Genomic DNA, 13,175 nt, shown 5'->3' on the forward strand with positions numbered 1-13,175 from the left:
TCTGACGCAACCACCAGATTGCCCAGCGTATCCTGCAGGGGTCCCACATTACCCGGCACCTTCTTCATCCTCCCAATATATTTGAAAAAGGACTTTTTGTTATCCTTAATCTTGGACGCTAGTCCGAGCTCTATGTCCGCCTTGGCCTTCCTAACAGCTCGCCTACAGGCCCGAGCAGAGGAGGTATACTCCTCTTTGGAGATTTCACCCCCCTTCCACCAGGCGTCATCTAGCCCTCAGGACTCCCCTCTTGTGTTGTGGGGAGCCCTGTGGGTAGACGCCCTGTGCACTAGTTTGGGGGGGAGGGGCAGGGCTGTGCATTCTGCTCTGGGGTACATGTGCAGGGCCATACTGGATCTGATCCTAGCACATGGGACCAGGTGGATAATGTGGAGGACTGCACTGAGGCAGGACAGGGCCCCCAGAGCAGAATGCTGGTTGGTGAATGTAACTCAGGGCCCTGGGAGCCCAGTTCCAGTGCAGAGTCTGATATGACCTGTGGACCTGCCCCACCCACACCTTTATCTTGCCTGTGGGGCCAGAAGGTTGAGTAGCACTGATTTAAACCTTCAACTATAGGGATTTAGGGCATATGCTTCCCTTGCAGAAATGCTTGGATTAGGTTTGGGGAGAATTTTATAAAATGGAGTTTTTCTGTTTCATCTTTCTTTAAGGTTTATCTGGGCTCTTTCAAGCTGAAGGACCAGGTACATAAAAGAGTCAGAGCTGGCTATGAATTACTTCATAAATTTCAGTATAATTTGCTAATAAGAGTGAATAAACGCTTGAGCTGGGAGGATTTTAATAGATGCATAGCTGTTCTGATTTTCTGTTAGCTTGAAGGTACAATATATAATCTATAAGGCTAGGGACAGACATTACACATAAACTGGTGTAAGTGATCATAAACTGGTTTAAACCTGTAACGGAACAGACATTCAGTGCATATAAAGCAGTTTCAAATGGCTGAAGCTGGTTTAAGATACACCTGGTTGAATGTAGTATCAGACTTAACCGATTTGGGTCAAACCAGTTTATGCAATGTCTGTCCCAGACCCCCTCAGGTTTAACTTAAACCAGAGTTCCCCCAGCATTCCAGATGCTTTGCAGCTCTGGGTGGGGCTCTTTGTTCCACATCAGAGCTGGCCCCGCCCCTCTGCTCCCTGTCTGAAGCTCTGGCAGAGATAGCAGGCACAGCAGCCAGCATCTGCCTGGCTTCCTTCTGCCCCGCCCCCACCACTCTCTGCTCAACAGGGATTCCCGCTTCTCTCCCACAGCACGGACCATAGCCAGTGTGTGGTATGCAAGCTAACGCTGAGAGGTGTCTGTGTAAGGCAGACAGGACAGGGTCCGCTTAGGGCTTTTTGGAGCTAAAAGAAGAGCTTGAACTAATGACAGAGGCTTTTGTTTTCATGATGGGCTGATAAACACTGTGTTACTCCCTGCTGTGTAAGTAAATGCTGGGTAACTCTCTGCTTGCTCCATTGCTGGACAGGAGCAGTGAGGAGGCAGAGGGGAACCCATCCCTAATCACAGCATCCTGCCAGGGCCAGGCTATGCCCCCCACTCAGCTCAGCACTCTGGAAGAGAGGAAAAGCTGCTTTAGGACTCTCTGGCTTCTAACTTGAGCCACTGCAGGCATGTGGCTGCATTTCTTCAGTCCAGAGGGGATGTCTGTGCACTTACAAACTGGTTCAACCCAGCCAGGTTAGACTAACTTGCAAATATTGAATCAGTTCAGGGTCAGGCTTTTTCAATGGCTGTCCCTAGCCTAAATCCCTAAGTAGCCTGAGGACTTTGTCACCTTGCTGGACAATCACCACCTAGTGTTACAGTGAAAATGGCATGAATAGTAAGACCACATTTTAGCAAGGATTTTCTTGCTGTCATTTCTTCCTGTTACACTTTCCAGACCTATCAGTATTCTGACAGGGGGAAACTGCTGCTTTGGCATTTTTCAGAAAAATATGAGGTGCATTTTTTTTTAGTCATGCATTTGTTGAAATTGGTTTTTGCTTGACAATTTTGTTGCTTAGATACTTGGCTGGAGTCTTCTGTCTAAGCTTTCCTTGGTGAGAAGCTTCCTGTAAGAGTTCTTGTGGATTTTTTTCCTTTTCTTTACAACATCTGACTGTCATGATGCTCATGTTTTAAAATGTTGCAGTTAAGAATATGCAGTACTTCACAGCAGCTGCCATGCTTTTTAATATTAGAAAGGTAATATATAAAACAGCTATTATTTTGCATAATGTATTTTAAACAGCAAACCGAACAATTATTTGAAAGCAAAAAACATATTGCTATGTAAATTGTACCTCCTGCTCTGCAGAGTACTATATTGAAGAAACTGGAAGAAAACATCACAATTTTGAATATTGATTTATTAATGAGTTCAGGGCATAGTTACTGAAGGTTTCCTTTATAATATCAATAATACTGAATGCTTGGTTACCTAATTAGCTAGGTATCCAACTGAAGTAAAGCAATTTCAGGTTTATTTGGTATTTGAAAAGTGGTAATTTACTGTATTATCTGGCTGATACAGATAAATACATTCAATTTTGACAGAGAAAATGAATAATAATTTCTGTTTTTATAGCAGCTATTCGTCAATGCCTCTTAAGTGCCTTGGGAGCAAATACAACAAAATCAAACAATAGTAAATTGTACATCTAATAAATAGCTGTGTTAAAATGAATTCAGTGGCACTGTTCCAAAGACTAAAAAATAAAAATCATAATGGTTCTTTTTAAAAGAAACAATGATACAGAAAATGCAATAGAATTCAACCTGAAAAATACATACTTTTTTCATTTATAGGGGTGTACCAGTAGTTACTGTTACCATTCTCATTTTGTTTAATACTGTTTTCTCTGCTAATTCCTCATGATGTGATGAACCCTCCTAGAATTGTTATTCTTTGCCTTTAGATGTATAGAGTTTTGTCAGTTCTTCAGTTTGGCTACTGTTTACATACCTTAGGATTGTACTCCAGCCTTTACCTTAGTGGTTTAGGTCTTCTTTATGCAATTTCACTGGTTGTACTATTTCTCTCCTGGGTTATATCTTTAATGACTTGGCCACTTTGGTGTTGAAGAACAAGTATGTTGTAGAATCTCAAACTCAGTTTTCTCAGAATTTCTGTGATCAGTACCTGTTTCACCATTTATCAGTAAATGAATTGTTTCAGTAACCTCTTCAATGCATATATGATTCATGCACATTTCTGATTTTTTAAGATGACCTTCAATTGACAATGTACCACTGAATAATGACTCTCAAGTGCTGATTACTGATGGTGTCCACAAAAAATAGTTGTACTGTACAATTTCCCTTCAGTGATCAATACTTTCGGACATTGATTCTGTTACACTATCTCATTGCTCTCAATGGACTACTCATGGAGTATGTTACTACTTAATGGGTGCATCTACATATTATTTACTGTGGAGTAGACTAATTAGCTCTGCAGTAAACATCCTGCATCTATACATGTGGCTTTGTTAGCCTACAGGAAACTAATAAACTCTGTAGTGGGTTAGTACATGTAAATACAAGTACTACTCTGCTGTGGAGTTTTTTACTCCTCAGCATCACATGTATAGTGCTAATGTGGCTGGCTGGGGAACAAGGGTGCTTCAGTGAGGAGGCTGCATGGCAGCTAGCCCCACGCTGGAGAACCTTTGTGCCCCAGCCAGCCCCTCTGCAGCATGTTGGGCCAGGTCAGAGTAGCCTTAGACTTGCAGGCTGACCTGTGTTCAAACAGCGCACCCAGAAGCAATAAACTCTAGTATATGTGATGGAGCTTATTGCTGCATGCTAATAGCATGTGTAGATGCACCTAATATGAGTAAGGGTGGTGATACCTTTGTGGAGGAAAGAATTTTGTTGCATTACATTAGTCCTCCCAACTTCAACAAGCATATAAACAAATACACAGGATTAATTGAGGGTGCAGTAATAATACTTCTGATCCAAAGTTCTCAATCAATTTAATAAATCGGGGGTAAGGGAGGTGGAGAGAAACCAAGTGATTTGCTGAAGCATGTTAACTTAATGAATTACTTTTATAACTGGGTTTGAACCTTGATCTCCTGACTTCTGTTTTACTGCTGATAAACTGTATTTTTTTTTGTAATCTTTTCCCTTGCTTAAAAATATACAGGCATTTTCAGAGAATGATTTTAAAAATTGCTCCTGGTTTTATACCTGCTTGAGTTTCCCTACAAATTTCTGTGGGAGATGTTTTTTCTCTTTCCTGTCCTTTGTTGAAAGATCTGTGCAATCAATGGGAGAAACTGACTGACAATAAAAATGACAGTGACACTAGGACCGAGCTACTGTCAAAGGCTACTAAATGAAGAAGCAGAAAAATAGAGAGCCATTTCTAATACTTGTTAGAGTTACCATAGGTTTTTAAATTATAAATAAGGGTCTACTCAATTTGCAATTCTGTGGATTTCACGGAAACTGCAATATCTGGGATTGTCCATGAAATCAGCTTAAAAAAAAAGAAAAACTTAATAAAATGCTGGCTCCCCTGTGGGAGCCAGCAGTTCTTGCTGCTGCTGTGGCCCAACCTCACAGCCTGCCCAAGGGGAGGGAAGGGAAGCTGGCATGAAGGGCAGCAGACAAGTTGGCAGCTGCCCCATCTCCCTTCACTGGGGCTTCTTCAGCAATCAGTGCCAAGGGGTGAAGCCACCAGACCACATTCAAGAAATATATGTGGAATTTGCTATTTATATCACAACCAACCTGCAACAATTGTTTAGTTTCTCCACGGTTTAAGTAGATCCCTAATTATAAATTGTGTTTTTTACCCTGAGGTGAAAGCATTATTTTGTGTTAATATGAAATGCAATTAATTCAAGACACTTTACACAAAGCTTCCTCACTCCCTGCAGATATGAGGATGCTTAACCAGGACTGGCTTAATCAGTAAGGAGAAAATCTTGGGTTCCTTTTAAAAAATTATCTCTTTGTTCTCGTTGTGTTCTCATTGGTTGAAGCAGGATGGGTTTATGGCTGGTTGGCTACCACACACTTGCAGGGAGAGTTTATAATTCTTTCGTCCAGGCTAATATGCCATTCATTAAATCACTTTTCTGGTACTTCCCTTTCTTCCTGTGGTAGCTGTGGCAGCTGCATTTGCAGTCAGATACTCAGGAATTGTACTCAAGGTGGGCCCTGTATTGGGGCAATACTTTACTTTTCAAAGAGAAGAGAGTAAGACAGCTTATAAAGTTTAGTCATACCCTGTTAAACTGTTGTGCACTTCAATCAGGTATATAGCAATAAAATTCAATAGACTCGTGCTTCCTGTTAACTTTGAGGTCAGTGCGTATAAGAAACTTGGGAATAAAACTGATTTAATTATTGAAGGAAATCATTGACTTATGAATTTGCACAGAAAGCCATTAATAGAGAGACCATATAAACCTGATCTCTGTTTTCTTCTCTTCCTAATTTGAAATTTTTACAGTCCATAAATTTACTTAGTGGTATTTAAAGCTTGTCATTTTTTTCAGATGAGATCATGAGTTAAGTACACACAGTTTTCCTCCTACAGATCTTCTGCTTAGCAGTGTGAGTGTTTGATTGAAACATATTGTCCATAGTGTGTGCATAATACAAGGCATGCAGAAGCTTCTGGTCAATATTTGCTCAAAGATTGATTTGGTAGTGTGTTTTAACCTTTATCATATTATGGAAGAGGTACTGGGAGGAGAGAATATTTTATATAGGTCTCATAACAGATTTGGTATGATTACTGTGAAGTGTTCCGCTTGCCTCTGCATTGAAACCATCGAGAAACTCATTTGGTGCAGAATACAGTTATCCAGGTGGTGGGAGCCAAAGAGGACATGTTATGTCATCTAAGTATACTGGCTTTATTCCTACAGGCAACTCAAAGTTTCGGTTTTGATCTGTAAAGTGTAAAGCACTGTCCAAAGGCTCTTGTCCTGGTTGTCTGTCTGAAAAGCCATCTCTTTGTTTGGCAGCTGCGGTTAACTGGTATATACAAACTGATAACCTGTTGATGTTTGTGTGGCGTTGATAGCATATTGTTTTTGGGGTAAGATCTTTGCCTGTGACATTTACTTCTCATGCCTGTCAAGTAGAGCTTGAGTTTGCAAGTCTTGGGGATATAGTGATGTTGTGACTTATTTTCTTAAATTTTTGCCTGACAAAATCTTGGTAAGGCAGCAGAGCAAAGCTTATTTGAGGGAAATTCCATCCATTTTTATTTTTCTGTTTTGAAAGAGGTAAAAGTCTTATATATATTTTTATTGGGTTCCATACATTTGGCTTGAGTTATATGTACCAAGCTCTAGTGAATTAACTGTTAAATATCAAAATTAAGACCCACATTAAAATTTGAGATTAACAGTTATTCTCATGAAAAAAACAGTCCTAGAGATGTACAACATGTATAGTTGCAAGTAATGCTCCTTTGCATGCAGCATCCTCATTTGCTGATGCACTTGGTAAGCTGTGCTGGGTAAGCTGGCAACAGGCAGTAGCTGAAATGTGAGTTTGGCCAGAGCACCAGGGGTTGTAAAAAATACCATCATAAAATTGCAGGGGGGCAGCACCTTGGCTTTCATGTTGAACTGAAAGATGACATCCCAGTCAACACAGCACCCTCTTGCAAGCAACATGGGTGGGAGGCTGTGGGAGGAGGACTGGACTTTTGGCTGCTGATAATTATGAAAAGGTTTTCTTTATTGTGTCCCCCACGATTTAAAAAAACCCAACACCTTTTAAACATATAACATGAAAGGAAAAGGGCAGAATGTGACTGTTATGTGTTTTCAGTTTCAAAAAGGATTTGACAGATTGGCTGGTATGTAGGTTCTAATGTAAGCAACTAAGTATGGAGAAACATTTATTTGGAGCTCTCTGATTGTGCTCTAACTTGGAGCACTACAAATTCCAAGCACTACAGCTGTGCACAGAAGGTAGAGCTGGGAGTGGAGAGCAGAAGATTGCAGGATGCTGGAGGACTGAGCAAAATGAAGCACTTCAGAGACGTTTCTCCTTTCTTGAGGGCCATTTTTAAAGGATGCTTTAGCCCAGGGGTTCCCAAAGTTTTTATGCTGCAGCCCTGCAAACTGCGGCCCAGAAGCGGCCACAGCGTGGCAAACCGCTGCCCAGCAGTCACAGCCAACCACGGCCAGAATTCCTGGCTGGAAGACAGGTAAGGATACCCCCATCCCCCAGGTGGGGAGGTGGGCCAAACCCTGTTCTGCCATGGGCCGCGCAGGAGGAGTCATGGCCTCTCCACCGGGCTCTGGGGGGTCACGGTTTGCCACTTCCGGTCCAGCAGTTGACTGTGCTGCGGACTGGCAGCCAACCCGCCATGGCCCAGCACTGGGCTGCAGCCCAGGGATTGGGAACCCCTGCTCTAGTCAGTTTTAAAGCACTTTGTTAAATATGAATATCTTCACCTTTACTGGTTGCAGCACTTCAGTGGTACTTGGTATGCTTCAAATGGCATATTCATGGCCTAAATCTGTACTCACATAAATTATTTTGATACCTGTATGATGGTAAAACAAAGGGACAGCCCTAATTTTAGGGGTGTGATCACATTTTTAAAGTGACAGAAAACCTTGTGGAAGAGTTATATCCATTAATGAAAGTTCTGTATCAATGGCCAAAGCAACAGATTTTGAAAGGAGAAAATGAAAAAATTAGGACCTACAAACTAAAAATAAAACAAGTCAAGATGGTGACATGCACATATGTAATTTGAAAAAGTAATCACCTACCTAAGTACAGTCAGCAAGTGGCTTAATCTGGTTTCTATGCAAGCCACTGTGATTCTTGATCAGTAGCAAGATCCCACACAGAACATACCTCTAAACCCCATAGCTTCCCTACATAAGCATGGGGCGTAAAGGAATGGACATGTATAGCTGGGAGTTGTTGATGACAGAAGTGACTTGCTTCAGACCATATAATTCTCTGTCTCTTGTTACTCTACTTTATTCTTATGTCTTTTGTCACCTCAATGAGTAGAAGGAAATGTCAGATCTTTTAATTTTAAATTAGAAAAACTGGATAGTATTAGTCTAAAAGCCTGCCTTCATCAGCTTGTTAATTTATGACTTTAAAAATCCTCAAAAGCCTGTCCTTCAGTTGCCAGGCATAGGACTAAGATCTGCTGTCCTTAATTTCTATGGGACTTCTTCACATACTTTATGTCAGACTTTTTAAAAATTATGTGGATCAAAAGAATTGTTGACTGTATAAATGTTTACAAGCTGTAAAGTGTTTTGTGTTCCTTTTAGTTATAACCTATGTCCAAAACTAAACATCACATTTAGATGGAATTTATTTTCTATACTGAGTTATGTGTAGGTTGAGCTGAACTAGCTTCTGTTCAGCAACTAGTCTGCAGTTAGCTTTCTTCGAGTTTTTAGCAAATAGCTCTATCTACGCAATATTTTAGGTTGATAGGTTTGTTTTGGGGTTCTGATCCTTACTCTTTGACTAACCAGTAAATATGTTTTAGCAGATGTAATGATAACTGATACCTAATTGAAGTCTCTCTTTTTGCAGCTGCACACTAAGTGTAACTCTGGAACAGGCTATAATTCTTGCTAGGAGCCATGGACTACCTCCTCGCTATATTATGCAAGCTACAGACGTGATGCGCAAACAGGTAGGCTTATCTTATACTTTAGAGTGTAATCATTTGCCATGGGAATTCCAGGAATGATATTCTCATTTTTCCCAAGATTGATTGTGACTTGGATGATTATAGCATCTTCCATAGAATAATCCTGAAGTAACTGTAGAAGACTGTCACAGTTCTGACATTCTGAATGTCTATCATAGCCATTAGTGAGCTTTAATAAATTAACCTTTTAAATGCTGACTATATTAAATATATTCATATATTAAACTTTCATATTAAGATCTTTGAATCCAATGTATTTAACTAGGGCTGTCAATTAATCACAATTAATGCCTGCAATTAATATGTTCATTTGATTTTGCATTTTTTTTAACATATATTAATCACTGCTTGTGATGGGGGAAAAGATGCTCATGCTACTCCCCCCCCCCCCCTTGTTGCTGTGTGCTTGCTTGTGTGCTGGGGGAAAAGTGGCCCCTCTCCCCTTGCTGGTGTGTGTCTGCCTGTGCTGCAAGAGCAGCCCCTCTCCTGGGGGCTGGTGCATGCCTGCCTGAGCTGCTGGGGGAAAAGTGGCCCCTCCCCCTCTGCTGCTGCTGGGCCACAGGTGCACACGGGCGCACACATGCACACACACCAGTCAGACACACACACAGGCACATGCCAGCCAGCCAGACACAGACACCAGCCAGGCAGGGTCCTTGGAGCAGGCTCAGCAGCTGGTAAGCAGACTCCCCCCCATGCACTGCAGGTAAGTGTTTGGGGGAGGCAGGGGTTGGAGGGCCAGGTCTTGGGGACTATCTAGGGTTTGTGTACATGTGTGTACGTCGAAAAATATTTAAAATAAATTGGGATTCTATTATTATTTAACTGCGTGATTAAAATTGTGATTAATCACAACTACTTTTTTTAAATCTTGCGATTAATTATGATTAATTTTTTTAATCGTTCAACAGTCCTAATTTTAACATTTTATTTTTAATTGTTTTTTTGTTTTTCATACCCTTCCTAGGGCTAGACAGTTATTGGAGATAATCACGATAGCCAGAGCTCTCAATGGGATGTTATGCCCAAAAAGACTGATGTGATCCTAGGTGCAGGATGTATAAAAATGGAATATCAAATAAAGGTAGAAAAGTACATGACATGGATAAGCCTCCTCCTGGAAACTGTCTATGTTTGCTCTCTGCCGTACTAGTAGAAATACTGGAACAGGTTCAAAGGAGGTCCCTTAAAATGATCCAGGGGCTGAAAAGTAGTGTTTTGGTAGGAGGTTTACGAAGCTTGACCTGTTGGAGAGAATTTGTACATGGTGACTTGCTTGGAGCATCCATTTACTTACACACCATACTAGGGAACTTCTCAACCCTGAGGACAAATCGTAACAAGAGCCAGTGTGTGGAAGCTGAAGTCAGAAAAAATTAACTTGAAATCAGATGCAGTTTCTAGCATTGAGGGCAATTAAACTTTAAAACAGCTTTCTAGAGGAGGTGATGAACTAACAGTTTTTCATTTGTGTATGTGTATTTCTGTGTGTGTGTATGTGCCTGTTTTCCTTTTGAAGTATCAGATATTGGTCATAGCTAGATATAGGGCAGTGAATGGCTTGGGTGGGTGGGGTGCCAGGGGATGCAAAGCTTCATGGTGATATTAAAAAAAAACAACATTCTTTCCAGAGGACAGACAGTATTCTAGTCTCAGTATTTTATTTTATTCCAGTATTTTATTCACATGCATGAGAGTCGTATTGTTTTTCAGACTTGGAGTCAAAAAGGAATTCCCTCTGGTCAGACTGGAAGGGATGCTGGGATGTGACCATCTCATGTGGTCACGTGTCACCACTAGCACAACAAGTGGTGAATGAGGGGCAGCTGCCCCAGGCACCAAGTTAGGAGGGGTACCAAAATCTCTAACTCCACAGCGTGTACACCCTGGAAGCAAGAGCAGTCCAAAATAGTCCCTGGCTGCTGCTGCTGTTTTAAGAACAGAGGCCAGGGTGGCCAGAGTACAGGGTGGTGGCAGCAGCAGCTCACATAGGGACTGTTTAGGAAGGGGTGGGCAAAATATGGCCCATAGGTTTTCGAGGCCTCTTGCCCTTCTCCCTTCCCCATGCCAGCCAGCTGCAGCAGCAGCAGCCACTCCCCTCCCCGTCTGCCCTGTCCTGCCCCCCAGCCCCCAGCGTATATTCCAAGGCAGGGGGTGCTGAGCTCCTGGCCAGGCTTCTGCCCGGTGAGGCTGCCTGTGTGCAACTCCGACCCTGCAGCTGTTCACAGCCCAGAAAGCCCAGCTCCTGGCAAGTTGGAGCTCAGGCACAGTTCTCCCTGCTGACAGGATGGGGGTGCAGGGGGAAGCTGTGGGTTATCCAGGCTCTGCTAGGCTGGGGCCTGGTAGGGGTGCAGGTGCCACTAACGCAGTACCGAGCTGTGTTTTCACGCACTGCTTTGAGCTACACCATATGGACGCAGCTGGTGTAGCTCCTGCCTGACCCTGGTGTGGCTCCTACCGGCTGCACCCCCGTGGCCTGAAGCGATGCATGGGAACACAGCCTGGTACTGGCTTGACCCGGCCACATGCCAAAGATGGGGGGGGGAGCAAATAGAAAGTTCCTAGTGGAAGAGTGGTGGATAAGTAGAAGTAGTCTTTCCTGAAGTTGGCATGGGAAGGAAGTGATGATATTTTCCAGTTCCAGAGCAAATTCTGTGGTGGGGTCCTCCCCAAGTTTTTTATAATATTTTGTGTCAGGTAGTTTTCTGTCAGTATCACTGATGTAGCCTTGATGGTTAAGAAAAGGAGCTCCATCTTTGTCCATTGGTTTGATTACTCTTTAGTTGTTGGATCTTAGGGACTGTATGGCTTTTCTCTCTGAAGGGGAGAGGTTGTTGTGGTCCTGGCTTTTGTTGAGAATTTTGCTGTTAGCTTTCTTATTGAAATAGCCAATATTATAGTCCAGTGTGTGGTTATGATTGTTGGGAAGTGTCCAATCTGATATTTTATTGTTGTTTGCTTTCTCAGTTGTGGCAGGAAGGTTGTTAGAGGTGGTAGTGCCCTGGCTGTGGAAGTAGTCTTTCAGCAAAGTTTGCAGAAGAATTCTTCTAATTATCCACATATTAGTATCTTGTCAGGCTTCTTCTCTGGGCAGAAGTTCAGGCCTTTGGAGAATACAGATGTTTCCAAATGGGATAGTGTGTGCTGTGCTAAGCTGATGTTGGTGTTCTGAGTGCTGCTGTCTTGATTCCCTCCTATGTTGTTGGTGAGGGTGAGATAAGATTTTATTATTTATAGAACAGCATACTATAAGTGTACACAGTGTTTTACAGAATGTATAAGATGGGGAGGTTTTTCCTCCTTCTTACAGTGGAAAAATAAGTGTATTGAGTAGGTGCTTACAACCTACATTGGCTGAACATTAGTCCAGAAGATGAAACCTGGTTACTCAGCCTAGGAATCTGGTGGGTTTTAAGAGTAAGTCAGAATAAAGCTAGGACATAGGAGGTGATCTGGGTACAAAAATGAGATAGAAATGGGGAAGGAGAAGAGGAGGCATATAAGATGAGGGAAAGGGATTAAGATAAACTGAGTGTAAAGGTCTAAGCAGCAGTCCTGAAAGGAAAGGGGTTGGACCTCAATACAAAAGGAGAGGCAAACTGTGAAAGGGTTTGAAGGGGCATGTCTGTAGTGGAGACTAATCTTACTGGCAATTTGTGGATTGGTTGGGGGAAGACATGGTAAAATATAACTTCCCCAGTGAAAGATGGGTTATAATAGTCCAATTAGAGAAGTCCAAAGTTTAGAATTTTTTTAAAATGATAAATATTAAGTAAAATAGGTTAAATATTAGTGAGAATATGGAGGAAAGGGTAACTATTGGCAAAACTAGTAACGGAAAAAGAATACTTGTTTTAAATCCACACAATATACAAGTATTTTAGTCAGATATTAGTATGGATTTGAATCATGTAATGGAGATTCATTAGATCCAATGTGTGAAGTTATAGCGAGCCCCTATAGTTTGGCTCAAACTAGGAAAACACATGTTTGGTTAAAAATATAATAAAAAGGGTGAAATGTATCCCAGTGCATAAGGTATATGAAAAGATCTGTGGTGTTGAAGCTCTGTATCAACTATCTGTGTCAAACGGGGCTTAAGACCTGGCAACAGCCTTTCTACACCAAGTTTAATTCTAAACCTAGTTCAGTTTACTTAGAAATAATAGCAAAAATATGTTATCTTATTTATTGGGGCAGGAAATGCTGTCCCTGTACCACCCCACCACCCACTCAGGCATGAACTCTAAGCCAATTAACATATTTTCAGTTTAAAGTGTAAGATGTAACAAGGGCCTTTAATGATGTTTAGTCAGATCACATAGGGCTCCTCAAAAAGTAAGCTTTAACTTGATATCTTTTAAAGGAAAGCAACTAGTGTAAAATAATGAACCGGCAGTTATAAATTGTTTCTACTTTTCCAGTTCCAGTTGCAGGGGCTCGAGCCTTCCTAGCCAAAGGAATTCCTATAATACCTAGTCAGAAT

General features: G+C 41.7%; 1 protein-coding gene across 1 annotated transcript in view; it reads left to right on the forward strand.

Moving 5' to 3' along the window:
- The window catches only part of PREX2 (phosphatidylinositol-3,4,5-trisphosphate dependent Rac exchange factor 2), a 397,279-nt gene that overhangs the window by 367,351 nt on the left and 16,753 nt on the right, over window positions 1–13,175 (forward strand). Inside the window, exon 38 of the mRNA XM_019527766.1 lies at window positions 8,569–8,671. Coding sequence (XP_019383311.1) covers window positions 8,569–8,671 — 103 coding nt within the window. The remainder of the gene's footprint in view (window positions 1–8,568; window positions 8,672–13,175) is intronic.

This window comes from Gavialis gangeticus, unplaced genomic scaffold (genome assembly GCF_001723915.1).
Source record: "Gavialis gangeticus isolate Ggan-Ray unplaced genomic scaffold, GavGan_comp1, whole genome shotgun sequence".
Lineage (NCBI taxonomy): Eukaryota > Metazoa > Chordata > Crocodylia > Gavialidae > Gavialis > Gavialis gangeticus.